This window comes from Pristiophorus japonicus, chromosome 5 (genome assembly GCF_044704955.1).
Source record: "Pristiophorus japonicus isolate sPriJap1 chromosome 5, sPriJap1.hap1, whole genome shotgun sequence".
Classification (NCBI taxonomy): Eukaryota; Metazoa; Chordata; class Chondrichthyes; family Pristiophoridae; genus Pristiophorus; species Pristiophorus japonicus.
In genome coordinates this window covers 249,986,033-250,000,159 of record NC_091981.1, presented here as the reverse complement: position 1 = coordinate 250,000,159, position 14,127 = coordinate 249,986,033, and the positions used below count along the sequence as shown (strand labels likewise).

The 14,127-nt window shown below is 40.2% G+C and overlaps 1 protein-coding gene across 4 annotated transcripts in view; it reads left to right on the top strand.

Annotated features, from left to right (window-relative positions):
- The window catches only part of LOC139264667 (integrin beta-1-like), a 105,544-nt gene extending 92,664 nt beyond the window's left edge, over window positions 1-12,880 (top strand). For 3 of the 4 annotated variants that reach the window (XM_070881538.1, XM_070881536.1, XM_070881537.1), the window contains 2 exons: window positions 2,031-2,112; window positions 11,694-12,880. In XM_070881538.1, coding sequence (XP_070737639.1) covers window positions 2,031-2,108 — 78 coding nt within the window. In that variant the 3' untranslated portion in view covers window positions 2,109-2,112; window positions 11,694-12,880. The remainder of the gene's footprint in view (window positions 1-2,030; window positions 2,113-11,693) is intronic. The other variant, XM_070881539.1, reaches the window with a different exon arrangement.
- Window positions 12,881-14,127: the final 1,247 nt, after the last annotated feature.

Sequence of the window (14,127 nt, the reverse complement as noted above, 5' to 3'; positions counted from 1 at the left end):
TCCCTCATTCTCCCAGGAGACACTTGCTTGCTGATGAGCATATTTGATTCATTAGTACGTTAGGTAACACTGACTAATGAGCAGCATGGCGAGCACCACAATTTGCCATACAGTGCATGTGTGCATTGCTACTATTCTCCTGACCATAGCTTGGACATGTAACATATACCCCATTGAATGGTGTTACAACTAGTTGAAGATGTGGAGCATCAGCAGCTGCTTGCCTTTCTGCAACCCAGTCATGGTCAGCACCAACATATGGGAGTATGTGTTCTTGTGCTTGACCTTCAGGTAATATTCCCCTCTCCCAGCAGCGATCACTCCAAGTCTTAGGAGCTTCCTCATCAGTAATATGATGGACGTCTATAGTCAGTGTGATAGTAACACCTACACAAGGCAGCTTCCAGTAATCTTGCTCATCATGAATCTGTTTAAACTAGGTCATCATGGCAAAAGGGCCTGTCCACTGCAAAGCTGACTCTCCCTCAAAGGGAGCTCGGTTTCAGGTCAGTGTAGGCAAGAGGCTGTCCTCCTCCCTGGAACTGGTTCCCCTTTTTTGTTGCACTAATCGACCTTACTGCTTGGTCCTGGATCTTGCACGTGAGCAAGGGGATGGCCTTTGTAACCTACGTTAAATCCTGACCCTTGGAGAAGACTTGGTTGGAAATATTTTGTACAGAAGTTTAATTTGCACTGAGACTTGCTATCATTAAAGGAAAACCTAAATGCCCCTTGTGATATCTCAATGCTGTCCCAAAGGACTGTATCTAGACTGAAATTGGTATCCATCGGGACCTTCCAGTACCAGTATAATTAAGACAGATGCTCACTTTTAACTTCCAATTAATATCAAAACGAGTCATGCTAACTTGGACCCAGCACTATATCCCACTGGTAAGATGTGCGAATGAAAGGTTGAACCTCTCTGACCGAGAAATTAAACTTTAATCAATTTCATCCATTTTCAGATTGACTTGCAGCTGAGTGCTGCCTTCACTCAAACTCAGCTGATCAGTAATTGAGGTTTCACTCCTGTATGGAAATATATTTAGTATTATACAGCTCCTGTACAGTAAAGTCCATTCAATCTGTAGCTGAGATGAGTACTAAACACTATTTAAATTGCTGATGCCTTTGCACAAATAATTATCTCGTCCAAGTACAGAACTTTGTACCACTGCATTGGTGATAAATTCAGCTTATAAAACATCTATCTTTCTGAATAAATTAAAGCTAACTGGGGTCCAAGTAAAGCTAGTAATGGAATCAATTATCCAAAATACTGAGCTGCAATCAAATACTTCAAGCAGAATGCAGAAGGGAATTAAGGGTTACGGGGAGCAGGCGGGTAAGTGGAGCTGAGTCCACGGCCAGATCAGCCATGATCTTATTGAATGGCGGAGCAGGCTCGAGGGGCTAGATGGCCTACTCCTGTTCCTAATTCTTATGTTCTTATGTTCATAGTCAGCAGGAGGATATAGTGTCACCACCTCTGGTTGGAAGCGCAAAAGTGGAAATCACCTTGTATGTTCCCATTTCAATGCAAATTTTTCAATATCAGCGGGTAGTATTGACCATTTTGGGCTGAATTTTATCTGTAGGGTTATCAGATATTTTAGCAGACTTGGGAAATCAAAATTTGAGCAACAATAAGGCCACTCCTTTCTCTAATTACAGTGCATTGACCTAGCTCAGCATTACTGTAAATGGTTACTGGGTTCGGTGGAAGAACTCCCATCAGTGGAAATAAGCTTGAATCTTTTTTCAGGTATTACTTTAAAATACATAATTCACAATTGGCTCAGAGTGGACTCGGGTACAGAACACAAGTACTTGTGTGTACATATAGCCCCAATAGTGTAAAGGAATTACTAAAGCAATTATCGAAGCTTACTAAATCTGCCTCATCAGTTTAAAATTTTAGTTGCAGAGAAAATAGGATAGTATAAGGCACAAGGGTTAAAGTTCAGATCTATACTAATCATTTTTCTTTGAATTTTGTTAATTCTCCATGTTTATTTTTTCTGTAGCAAGAAAATCCTATTTACAAGAGTCCTATACACAAATTCAAGAATCCAAATTATGGGCGTAAAGTTGCTTCTCTCTAAATCTGTTTGTATTATCTTTTCTTCTTGCATGTTTTTCTCATCTTTGCTTTTCTGCTTGTGTCTATTTAACAAGTTATGGTAACTGAAGACTTGCCCTTTAAACAGCTGCAAATCTTTACATGGGAAAATAAAATGCAATTTACTGTACTTGGTATTTTCAGTTGGTGCTGTGCAAATGGGGGCATTAGACATATTCAAATTCCATCAATCACAGCCACAAGAATCAAATGCATTAGTAGCAAAGTAGTATAATTTAAGAAAGTTTCACTCTAATGCATGCACAAAATAGGAACAAATATACTCTTTAAAAACATGCTTACTGCATTTTTCTCGTTGGAAATGGCGAGGCTTCGTTAGAAATCCTTGTGCCTGAGAGCATGGTCTGTGTCCATTACTAACTGTGAACCACTTGTATGGCTTTTAAACAGAATTGCATAGCTCAAGCTATTTAACATTTTTACCCTTTTGGTAATGTCCCTAGCAGTAGTTTGTATCTTAGAGTACATTACTTACCTGAATGTGTGATAATTACTTCAATGGCCAATCTCTTAGGATAGCTCCGATAACATAGAGGACTCCTTCAGCCAACAAGTAGAAAAGACTTAGTTGGGGTGTGGATTTGAACCCATTCTAGAACAAAAGGCCAGTCTAGTACACCATCCTATTTTAATGTCTGGAACATGTAGCATTAACATTGGAATATGCTGTGCTGAGCATCACCCATACATTGCTACAGTGAAAAGGAAGGCTGGTTTGAGACCCTGCTGAAGAGATCACAGTTTCAGCCATCTGGATATCCCTGAAAGAAAAAGAGAAGAGATGAGAAGAAAAATAGGCAGTGTATCCTCCAGTTTATTGCTCTCGAAGCAGCCATATGAGTGCAATATTGGTGGACTGAGGGCAGGTAATACCACAGAAGCACGAGGCTTGGTCTACCAAAACTGAAAGAGGGAGGGGGAAGGTCAATTTTGAATTCCCTCAAATGCATTCATTAAAGTCTTGTCTTGTATTCTGTTTAAAAGTGCAAATTGTTCACCAGATTTTAGTGGTATAAATCTTGATGTTGACATTACTATTCAAAGGTGTGCTGTTTGTGAGTAGGCTGGCAAGCTTCAGTTTGCCTGTGCTTCTACTACTCATGATTACATGTTAATAATTTGCAGGATGTGGGTGTTGCTAGAAAGGCCCCATTTATTACCTGTACCCAGTTGGCCTGAGAAAGTTATGGGCCTTGGGCCACTGCAGTCCCTGTAGTTATTATTCTCCCACAATGGTGTTTGGTAATTCTAGGATATTGACCCAGTGATAATGGGAGAATGGCAATATGTATCGAGTCAGGATGTTGTCTTGGAGGTGATATGCTCCCATGCCATTACTACTCTTTTTCCTTTTTGGTGATGCAGGTCATGGGAGGGACGTAATTAATAATTAGCTGCAAAAGCTAAATGAAAATAACTTTAAATCTTGAATTGCAAATTTTATTTTCCATTTCAGTTAATCTATGAAGCACTTCAGAATTCTATAAGATTGTGGAGTCATTGTAATTTAAACTGCTCTTTGCATTCACTATATAGAAAAATGTTAGTTTTTCAATAGACAATGTCCCAACCATACCTTTAAAAAAAAAAATCTCCTCCAACTGTCCATACCTGTCCAAGCCTCTCCTTCCACCCAATAAATGAGGATTTGCTGCTGAGCAAAAAGATACTGATGATTTTTATTTAATCCATTTCCAGGAAAGACTGGCTGCAGAAGTGTATGTTTTCAAGTTAAGACGTTACGGTTAAGATAAGATAACCCCTAGCTTCCCTTCTCCATTACCAACATTCTCATTGATCCTAGCTCCCTCCATCCTCCCCCTTAACAAGTGAATAGAACCCTTGCACTTTTGTTCCCAAACTAGAGACCATCTGTTCAGCTACCTCCAATGCTACCCACACCTTTCCCATGCTCATTAAACCAAAGCTCCCAGGGATCCATCTCCTGATCCCATTCTCTCGTGTTTCTCTCCCACCTTCCTCTAAGCCCTCACCTCATCTATAATGGCTTGCATTGTAAATGGTTTCCACTCCCCCAAGTACAAACCGCTCCATTTGAAAACCAATGTCATCAGCCCATTTTCCAAAAAAATGCCTCCGACCTCTGTCTTTGCAAACTACCATTATATTTTCTGAAGTCTTTAAAGATATTACAACTTTCTTTGAATTTCCCCAATTAGATTTCTGCCCTTTCACATCACTGAAATGTCCCTAACAAAAGCCACAAACAAATTTCTGTGACTGTGACCATCGTGCATTATGTTTTGATTCTCCTTTGGTTCTGTCTTCACTAAGGAAGACACAAATAACCTTCCGAAAATACTAGGGGACCGATGGTCTAGCGAGAAGAAGGAATTGAGGGAAACCCTTATTGGTCAGGAAATGATGTTGGGGAAATTGATTGGATTGAAGGCCGATAAATCCCCAGGGCCTGATAGTCTGCAACCCAGAGTACTTAAAGAAGTGGCCCTAGAAATAGTAGATGCATTGGTGGTCATTACATAGAAACATTTTCCAACATTCCATGGACTCTGGATCAGTTCCTATGGATTGGAGGGCAGCTAATGTAACCCCACTTTTTAAAAAAGGAGGGAAAGAGAAAACGGGGAATTATAGACCGGTTAGCCTGACATCAGTCGTGGGGAAAATGTTGGAATCAATTAAAGATGTAATAGCGCATTTGGAAAGCAGTGTCAGGATTGGTCCAAGTCAGCATGGATTTATGAAAGAGAAATCATGCTTGACAAATCTTCCAGAATTTTTTTGAGGATGTAACTAGTCGAGTAGATAAGGAAGAACCAGTGGATGTGGTGTATTTGGACTTTCAAAAGGCTTTTGACAAGGTCCCACACAAGAGATTAGTGTGCAAAAATAAGGCACATGGTAGTGGGGGTAATGTATTGACGTAGATAGAGAACAGGTTGGCAGACAGGAAGCAAAAAGTTGGGAATAAACGGGTCCTTTTCAGAATGGCAGGCAATGACTAGTGGGGTACCGCAAGGTTCAGTGCTGGGACCCCAGCTATTTACAATATATATTAATGATTTAAACGAAGGAATTGACTAATATCTCCAAGTTTGCAGATGATACTAAGCTGGGTGGCAGTGTGAGCTCTGAGGAGGATGCTAAGAGGCTGCAGGGTGACTTGGACAGGTTAGGTGAGTGGGCAAATGCATGGTAAATGCAGTTTCATGTGGATAAGTGTGAGGTTATCCACTTTGGTGGCAAAAACAGAAAGGCAGATTATTATCTGAATGGTGACAGGTTAGTAAAAGGGAAGGTGCAACGAGACCTAGGTGTCATGGTACATCAGTCATTAAAAGTAGGCATGCAGGTACAGCAGGCAGTTAAGAAAGCAAATAACATGTTGGCCTTCATAGCGCAAGAGGATTTGAGTTAGGAGCAATGAGGTCTTGCTGCAGTTGTACAGGGCCTTGGTGAGACCACACCTGGAGTATTGTGTACCGTTTTGGTCTCTCAATTTGAGGAAGGACATTCTTGCTATTGAGGGAGTGCAGCGAAGGTTCACCAGACTGAGTCCCAGGATGGCAAGGCTGACATGAAGAAAGACTGGATCGACTAGGCTTATGTTCACTGGAATTTAGAAGAATGAAAGGGGATCTCATAGAAGCATATAAAATTCTGACGGGATTGGACAGGTTAGATGCAGGAAGAATGTTCCTGATGTTGGGGAAGTCCAGAACCAGGGGTCACAGTCTAAGGATAAGGGGAAATTCATATAGGACTGAGATGAGGAGAAACTTTTTCACTCAGAATTGTGAACCTCTGGAATTCTCTACCACAGAAAATTGTTGAGTCCAGTTCGTTGGATATATTCAAAAGGGAGTTAGATGTGGCCCTTACTGCTAAAGAGATCAGGGGGTATGGTGAGAAGGCAGGAGTGAGGTACTGAAGTTGCATTATCAGCCATGATATTGAATGGTGGTGCAGGCTCGAATGGCCTATTCCTGCACCTATTCTCTGTTTCTATGACCTCTGGAGCCTTCACAGCCAGAACATCTCCTGCAATGGCTTCTCTTCCAGCCTCGCATTATTGCGTCCAGAGTCCACCAAGGAGCTATCCTTGGCTCCCTCCTCCTTCTCATCTACATATTACACCGTAGCAATATAATCCGCAAACGTAATCTCAACTTCCACACGTATGTCAACATTCTGCTCTATATCTCTACCTTGCTCGACCTCTCCGCTGCATCTGTGCTGTCAGGCTGCTTGTTTGACATCCAATCTTGGATAGCCACAATTTTCTCCAACTAAACATTGGGAACCCTTTGTCTTTGTCCTGAACCACAACTCCATTACCTCACCAATGACTCCATCCCCTTCACCAGCCACTATTGCGGGCTGATCCAGATAGTTTGCAACTTCGGCCTCTGTTCAACCCTGAAGAGTTTCCAATTCCATACCCTCTCCATCACAAAGATTGCCAGCTTCCACCTCTGCTCTTACCTCAGCCCATTTGCCTCTGAAACCTTCATCCATACTGTTGTTACCTCCGGACTGTTCCCATGCTGTCCTGGAAGGTCTCGCCTCCTCCACAAATTTCAACTCATCCAAAGCTCTGTTAAAGAAAGACTTGGATTTATATAGTGCGTTTCATGACCTCTGGACGTCGCAAAGCATTTTACAACGAATTAAGTACTTACAAAATGTCAGCGTACATCTACAATCCTGAACGAAGACCTACTTGCCCATGACCCCTATGTTCACTGACCTACATTGGATCCCAGTCGCCAACATCTCAAATTTAAAATGTGCATACTCCTGTTCAAATCCCTTCATTGCCTCTCCCTTCCCTATCTCTGTAACCTCTTGCAGCCTAAACCCGCCCCCCTCCCCCCTCCGACTCTGGCCTCTTGTGCCTCCTCTCGCCTTCCCCAACCCGCTCCACCCCACAATTGGTGGCTGTGCCTCCAGCAACCTTGGCCGCATCTGCATGCTCTAGTGTTCCCTCCCTGAAACGCTCTAACTCCCTCTCCTCCTTTGACCCTCCTTAAAACTCATTTCTTTGACTAAGCTTTTGGTCACCCCAACTAATATCTCCTCTTCCTTTGGCTCGGCATCCATTATTTTAATCATACCTCTATGAATTGCTTTGAAATAATTTTGTACATTAATGGTGCTTTATAAATGCAAGCTGCATTCCTGCAAACTGATTATGCTATTACTGCAAGCTTTCTGTAATGGCCATTTTGTCACTTGCTGCTTTATGAAACTTGGATATTGAGATCCTGCATTTAATTCCTGGCTCAAGTGTGCTTTTTAAAATTTAGGTATTTACGTAGAAAACTAACTTATCAATGTTGTGTTGTGAATTGAAGTTAATTCAGTTGTATGAAATATTCAAAGTGTGTCTGTCTAATTTTGTTTGAAAATTTATATATCGTATATATATTTTGGGTTTGAAATGTTACTTTTAGAAATTAGATTACTATAATTTGTATCTCTGAATCTGTTTTGAATTTAGGTTATTTGACATGAATGTATACAATTTTCAGTGGTTATTACTGCGACAACATGACTCAATGACACAATATCAGTCTACCAAATCTTAACTGCTAGAATCCAAGCAATAAAAGCTATGCTGTTACCGGAGCAGGGGTTGAACAACAAAAGAATTTAATTTTCGAAGTTAAGCTGCTCTTAAATGGAATATTCATTCTGCTTAAATTAGTGTTCCTGCAGGTATCTCCTGTACGAGCAGGACTAGTGTGTCTGGTCTCCCAGAGTACTAGTATTTGCTCATGATGTTCCAAAAACAGACAAAGCAATACCAGTCATCAGCCTGCTCTAAATGAGTATATATGACATGCAAGTAATTGAGAACAGCATTCATGTCTCGGTTATACTCAGTTACATAAATGTGTGCCCTTGTCTGTAATGTGATTTCTAGGGTCTGTAATTTTTAATGGAATTGAAGAAATTGAATCCTGATTCCTTCTTGCCAAACTAGTTGGGTTTACTTTAAAGTGAATTGAATTTCAGGTGGTTCATAATGAGTTAAATGTTATGTGATGCAATGCTTTAAAGCCAGCTCCAAGATGCAAAAAAAAAAACTGATTGGCTAGAGATGTCATGCTTCATAGAGTTAGAATATAGAAGCATGAAAGTACTATTACAATTATAGTGTTTGGTCAATCCATCGTTCTTGGAGAAGAGCTAGTGAAAATTCACTGGGTGACACCTGGAATGAAGGGAATGAGTTTTGATGAAAGTGGGTAAATATTCCATTGAGGTGAAGTCAAGAGGTAGTATAAGAACAAAAGAAATAGGAGCAGGAGTAGGCCATTTGGCCCCTCGAGCCTGCTCTGCCATTTAATAAGATCATGGCTGGTCTGATCATGGACTCTGCTCCACTTCCCTGCCCACTCCCCATAACCCATTACTCCCTTATCGCTCAAAAATCTGACACACTCTACCTTAAATATATTCAATGACCCAACCTTCACAGCTCTCTGGGCAGAGAATTCCACAGATTTACAACCCTCAGAAAAAATTCCTCGTCATAGTTTTAAATGGGCAGCCCCTTATTCTGAGATTATGCCCCCTAGTTTTAGTTTCCCCGATGAGTGGCACCTTGTCAAGCCCCCTCATTATCTTGTATGTTTCAATAAAATCACCCTGAACTCCACTGAGTATAGGCTCAAACAACTCAACCTATCTTCATAAGTCAACCCCTCATCTCCGGAATCAACCTAGTGAACCTTCTCCGAACAGCCTCCAATGCAAGTATATCCTTCCTAAATAAGGAGAACAAAACTGTATGCAGTACTCTAGGTGTGGCCTCACCAATACCCTATACAGTTGTAGCAGGACTTCTCTGCTTTTATACTCCATCCTTGCAATAAAGGCCAACATTTGCAGATCTCTTGGATCCTCCTCACAATTTACTTTCCCACCCATCTTTGTATCATCAGCAAACTTGGCTACTTTACACTCGGTCCCTTCATCCAAGTCATTAATATAGATTGTAAATAGTTAAGGCCCCAGCACTGATCCCTGCTGCACCCCACTAGTTACTGTTTGCCAACCAGAAAAAGACCCATTAATCCTGACGCTCTGTTTTCTGTTAGCTAGCCAATCCTCTCTTCATGCTAATATATTACCTCCAACCTCATGAACTTTTATCTTGTGCAGTAACCTTTTATGTGGCACCTTATCGAATGCCTTCTGGAAATCCAAATACACCACATCCACTGGTTTTCCCCCTTATCCAACCTGCTCGTTACATCCTCAAAGAACTCCAGCAAATTTGTCAAACATGATTTCCCTTTCATAAAACCATGTTGACTCTGCTTAATTGAATTATGCTTTCCCAATTGTTCTGCTACTGTTTCCTTAATAACTGACTCCAGCATTTTCCCAACCACAGATGTTCAGCTAACTGGTCTATAGTTTCCTGCTTTCTGTCTGCCTCCTTTTTTAAATAGGGGCGTTACATTTGCGGTTTTCCAATCCGCTGGAACTTCCCCAGAATCCAGGGAATTTTGGTAGATTACAACCAATGCATCCATTATCTCTACAGCCACTTCTTTTAAGACCCTAGGATGGAAGCCATCAGGTCTTAGGGCATTTGTCCGCCTTTAGTCCCATTATTTTACTGCGTACTACTACTACTTTAGTGATGGTGATTGTATTAAGTCCTTCCCTCCCTATAACCCCTTGATTATCCACTTTGGGATTTTTTTATATTGTTCAAAGTCTCTGCCATTTCCATATTCTCCAATCTCATCCTCTAAGGGACCAACATTTACTTTAGCCACTCTTTTCCTTTTTATTAACCTGTAGAAACTCTTACTATCGGTTTTTATATTTTGTGCTCGTTTGCTTTCATAATCTATATCTATCTTTCTCTTTTTAGTCGTTCTTTGCTGGCTTTTAAAAGTTTCCCAATCCTCTGGCATCCCACTAGTCTTGGCCACTTTGTGTGCCCTTGTTTTCAATTTGATACCATCCCTTATTTCCTTAGTTAGCCACAGATGGTTATCCCTCTCTTAGTCTTTCATTCTCATTAGAATATATTTTTGTTGAGAGTGATGAAATATCTCTTCAAATGTCTGCCACTGCTCATCAACCATCCCACACAATCTATTTTCCCAGTCCACTTTAGCCAACTCTGTCTTCATACCTTTGTAGCCTCCTTTGTTTAAGCTTGGGACACTGCTTTGAGATCCAACTTTCTCACCCTCCAATTTGAAATTATGGTCACTCATTCCTAGAAGATCTTTTACTAGGAAATCATTTGTTAATCCTGTCTCATTACACAGTACCAGATCTAAGATGGCTTGCTCCCTGGTTGGTTCCGCAACATATTGTTCAAGGAAACTATCCCGGATACACTCCATGAACTCTTCCTCGAGGCTACCCTGGCCAATTTGCTTTGTCCAATCAATATGAAGATTAAAATCGCCCATGATTATTGTCGTTCCTTTTTTTACAAGCCTCCATTATTTCTTGATTTATACTTCGTCCAACAATGTAACTACTGTTAGGCCTATAGATTACACGCATCAGTGACTTTCCCCCTTATTATTCTTTATCTCCACCCAAACTGATTAATTAGCGATTTACTTGTACTACTTTCAGTTTAGTATACTGTATTTGCTGCTCACGATGTGGTGGTCTCTACATTGGGAAGACCAAATTTAGAATAGGTGAAAGCTTTGCTGAACACCTCCATTGAGTCTGTAAGCTTCCTGACCCTGAGCTTCCGGTCACCTGTCACTTTAATTCTCCACTCCACTCCTTCTCTGATATCTCCTTCCTCTGACTCCTCCACTGTTCCAATGAAGCTCAACCAAGCTTGAGGAACAGCACCTCATCATTCATTTAGGCACTTTATAGCCTTCTGAACTCAACATAGAGTTCAACAATTTCAGAGCTTAACCTCTGGCCATCTTTGGATTAAAGGACTACTTAGGAATTGCTTTTATTCTGGCACTCCTTTAGTTTAGATTCTGTGAGGTGGCTGTCTCAGTAAGCTCTTCCATCCCAGTACAGTAGAGCCAGTTTTTCTCCTCTCTCGATAAGCCATAGATGTAGTGTAAATGCAGGGAGCTATCGATGCCCGTCTCGCCCGAAACCAGCGGCAGTGTAAAAGTGGCTATGACATGCCATAGGCACAAGCAAGGAAAACCGGGAGCAGTGAGGGAAGGAGTAGCATTTGTACTTGCCTAAACCTTTTCTAATTTCATTAACTTAAACTGGACTCGATGGGCCAAATTACCACCACCTGTGCTATTCTGACTCTGACTTTTGCCTTGGCAAAACCAGGAAGGATTTTGTGCCAAGAGAATAACTGCAAGTGAATTGTTTACATATGTAAATTGATAAACATTCCTCTGATTCAGTTCAAGATGGTGAAAAAGCTGTCATTAGTGGTTTATCTGGTAATGTATTAATACATTATAGGCTCTTTCATCGCAGACCATAACAGAGCACTTAAGATATGAGTAAATCTTGCCAATGATATGGAGTACTGTTTTCCATTTCAAAATCCAAAATTCATTTTACACTTTTTCCTCCCCAGGGTGAAAATCCAATCTACAAGAGTGCTGTGACGACTATTGTCAACCCAAAATATGAGGGAAAATGATGGAGTTTGTGCATTTTTGTGAGGGTTCCTTTTTATTTTATTAAAATTATGGATAATGGGGTTTAGGTTTTTTTGTAGTCACAGATTAGCTTTAGATCACATTGCAGTGATTTACTAACCAATAATGGAAGTTTTTCTATGCAGATTTTGAAATGTGTACAGTATGTGTAAACAGATTGGTTGCTTTTTTTTTAAAAAAAGAATAATTTGGAGGGTGCCAAGACCAGCTTTAGAATGGAACGATTGTTTCAGTGATATACAGCTTTGTTTTAATTTTTTTAATTTTTCCAGGATTTTTGACTTTCCAAAGTTCCTATGTAAATTGTCTCAACAGTATTTTAAACCAGCAAAAAAGTTTGAAAATAACAAAATAATTGCCCTCATTTAATGTGCCAAAAGGAATTATTTGGAATAAATTCTAGTCACTTGCCTGAGATTTCTGCAGAAGTCCAAAATAAATCTCAATATTTTTCAGTAATCACTAGAAACTGTGCATTTGTCTGACAGTCAGATTTTGATTTGTAAAACCCACACCTGCATTCTCTTCACTCTGTTGAGCATCCTTTAGGTTAGGGCAATTGAGAAAAAATACTTGCTGTTTATTTTTAAAGCATTATGCAGTTGTGTTAAACATGTAGCAGAAATATATTTGACATTATGCATACACTACTATAAATGTGGACAACTTTATTTAATTGTAAATGGCTTTGCCAAATCATGACGGATGAAACTGTTAATTTTTTGAAATTAGATGCAAGTCTTTGTTGGTATGTAATTTTGCAAACTTTTTAATGTAAGTATTTTGTAGCAACCACTAGTCCTCAATTTTTGTATCAGCGCACATAGCCATAATTTCCAATTCTAAGCAGGTTCTCTTAAATCTGTGCACAAATTCAGAAAGGTCCCTTTAGTAGCTATTGGTACTAATAAGGTGCAAGCAAATGGTAACTTGGAGACATGCTCAATACAGCTGTTCGCATTCATTCTGTGCTGAGTTGTGACCTATTTCACTGGGATCACGTTCTTGAGTTAAAGTGCCTTTTTATTTTAACAATGTTTCACTATTGCCGTACACTTTACTTGAGTTATTTATTAAATAAATGACTTTATAAAAATATTAATGCTTGTCTTTGGATCTGCATTTTGCTACCATATTTATTTTTCTTCATTTTTCCATTGTACACTTATTTTCTAGCTTCTAGTTATTAAAATGATTAATGGGTCAGATAATTGAGTTTTTTTCCCCAAGAGTGCTTTCTTTTTAATGGAAGGAATAGTTCATTTTTCAAACATGCTTCCATGCCTCGCTATACTATCGCCCCTCCATGTGTGCACTTAGCAAAAATATGGATGATATGGTCTTGTGGCCTAGAAATTGGAGAACTTGGGTTTGATTCTCCTCCATTGCTGACCAGTGTGTTAAGGTCATTGTGTACATTGAAATTCAAGTAGACCCATTACTAAAATGAAATTTCAAGGATATAGTCTTGTTTTCCACTCAATTCTGCCTAGTTGTGTGAATGCTGCTTTCCTTATCCACGCCATGCAAGCGTTTTAACTGGCAAGCTGATAGACCATCACTGGCAGCTTTCTGTACATCACCTCATACACAGCTTCTTCTCCAGGGCAAGAAGCCAGTACTCTACAAGGGACTGCAACAAATTGGAAAGTTTTTATATGGTTCCATTAACACTGTACCATGTAAGAAAACACACAGATTAGGAACGGAGTACGCACGTTCCTGCAGTTAGTTATTGTGTTAGGACTGGCAGAGCTGAACTCTTGCTGGAAGTTGTTCAATATACCTGACAGGCCAGACGTCAACTTTGAGACTCTGCTTCCTCTCCACAGATGCTGCCTGACCTGCTGAGATTTCCAGCATTTTCTGTTTTTATTTCAACTTTGAGACTAAGTGTGTTCATCTGGTGCTAGGTTTATGTTTTGGAGTTACATTTACTTGCCGTGTGCTGAGGCTTCCATTGCCTTAGAATTTACCCTAACTTGTATTTCATTTTGCAGTCCTGATCTGGACTATCTGAGGTGGCAATGCTGTAATGTAAATGGAGCATCAAACTCTGGGGGGGGGCGGCAGCGGAAATGGAAATGGCTTTTTTACTTTATCTGTTCAAAATCCCCATATTGCTAACTCAGAAAAACCGATCATATGCTTATGGGATTTTTTAATGTGTCAAATTTGGTTAACGGCCAGCTTCCTGTGTGGTATTGTAATTTGGATAAGTCAGTGTAAATATGGCACCTTGCAAAAGGTGTGAAACATCAACCCATACTTTGCACACTGCCACTCCCTTTGTTGTTTCAGTAGCTAGCATGCAGCTTTCAGATTACTGGGGTAAGGAGTCACAGTTAC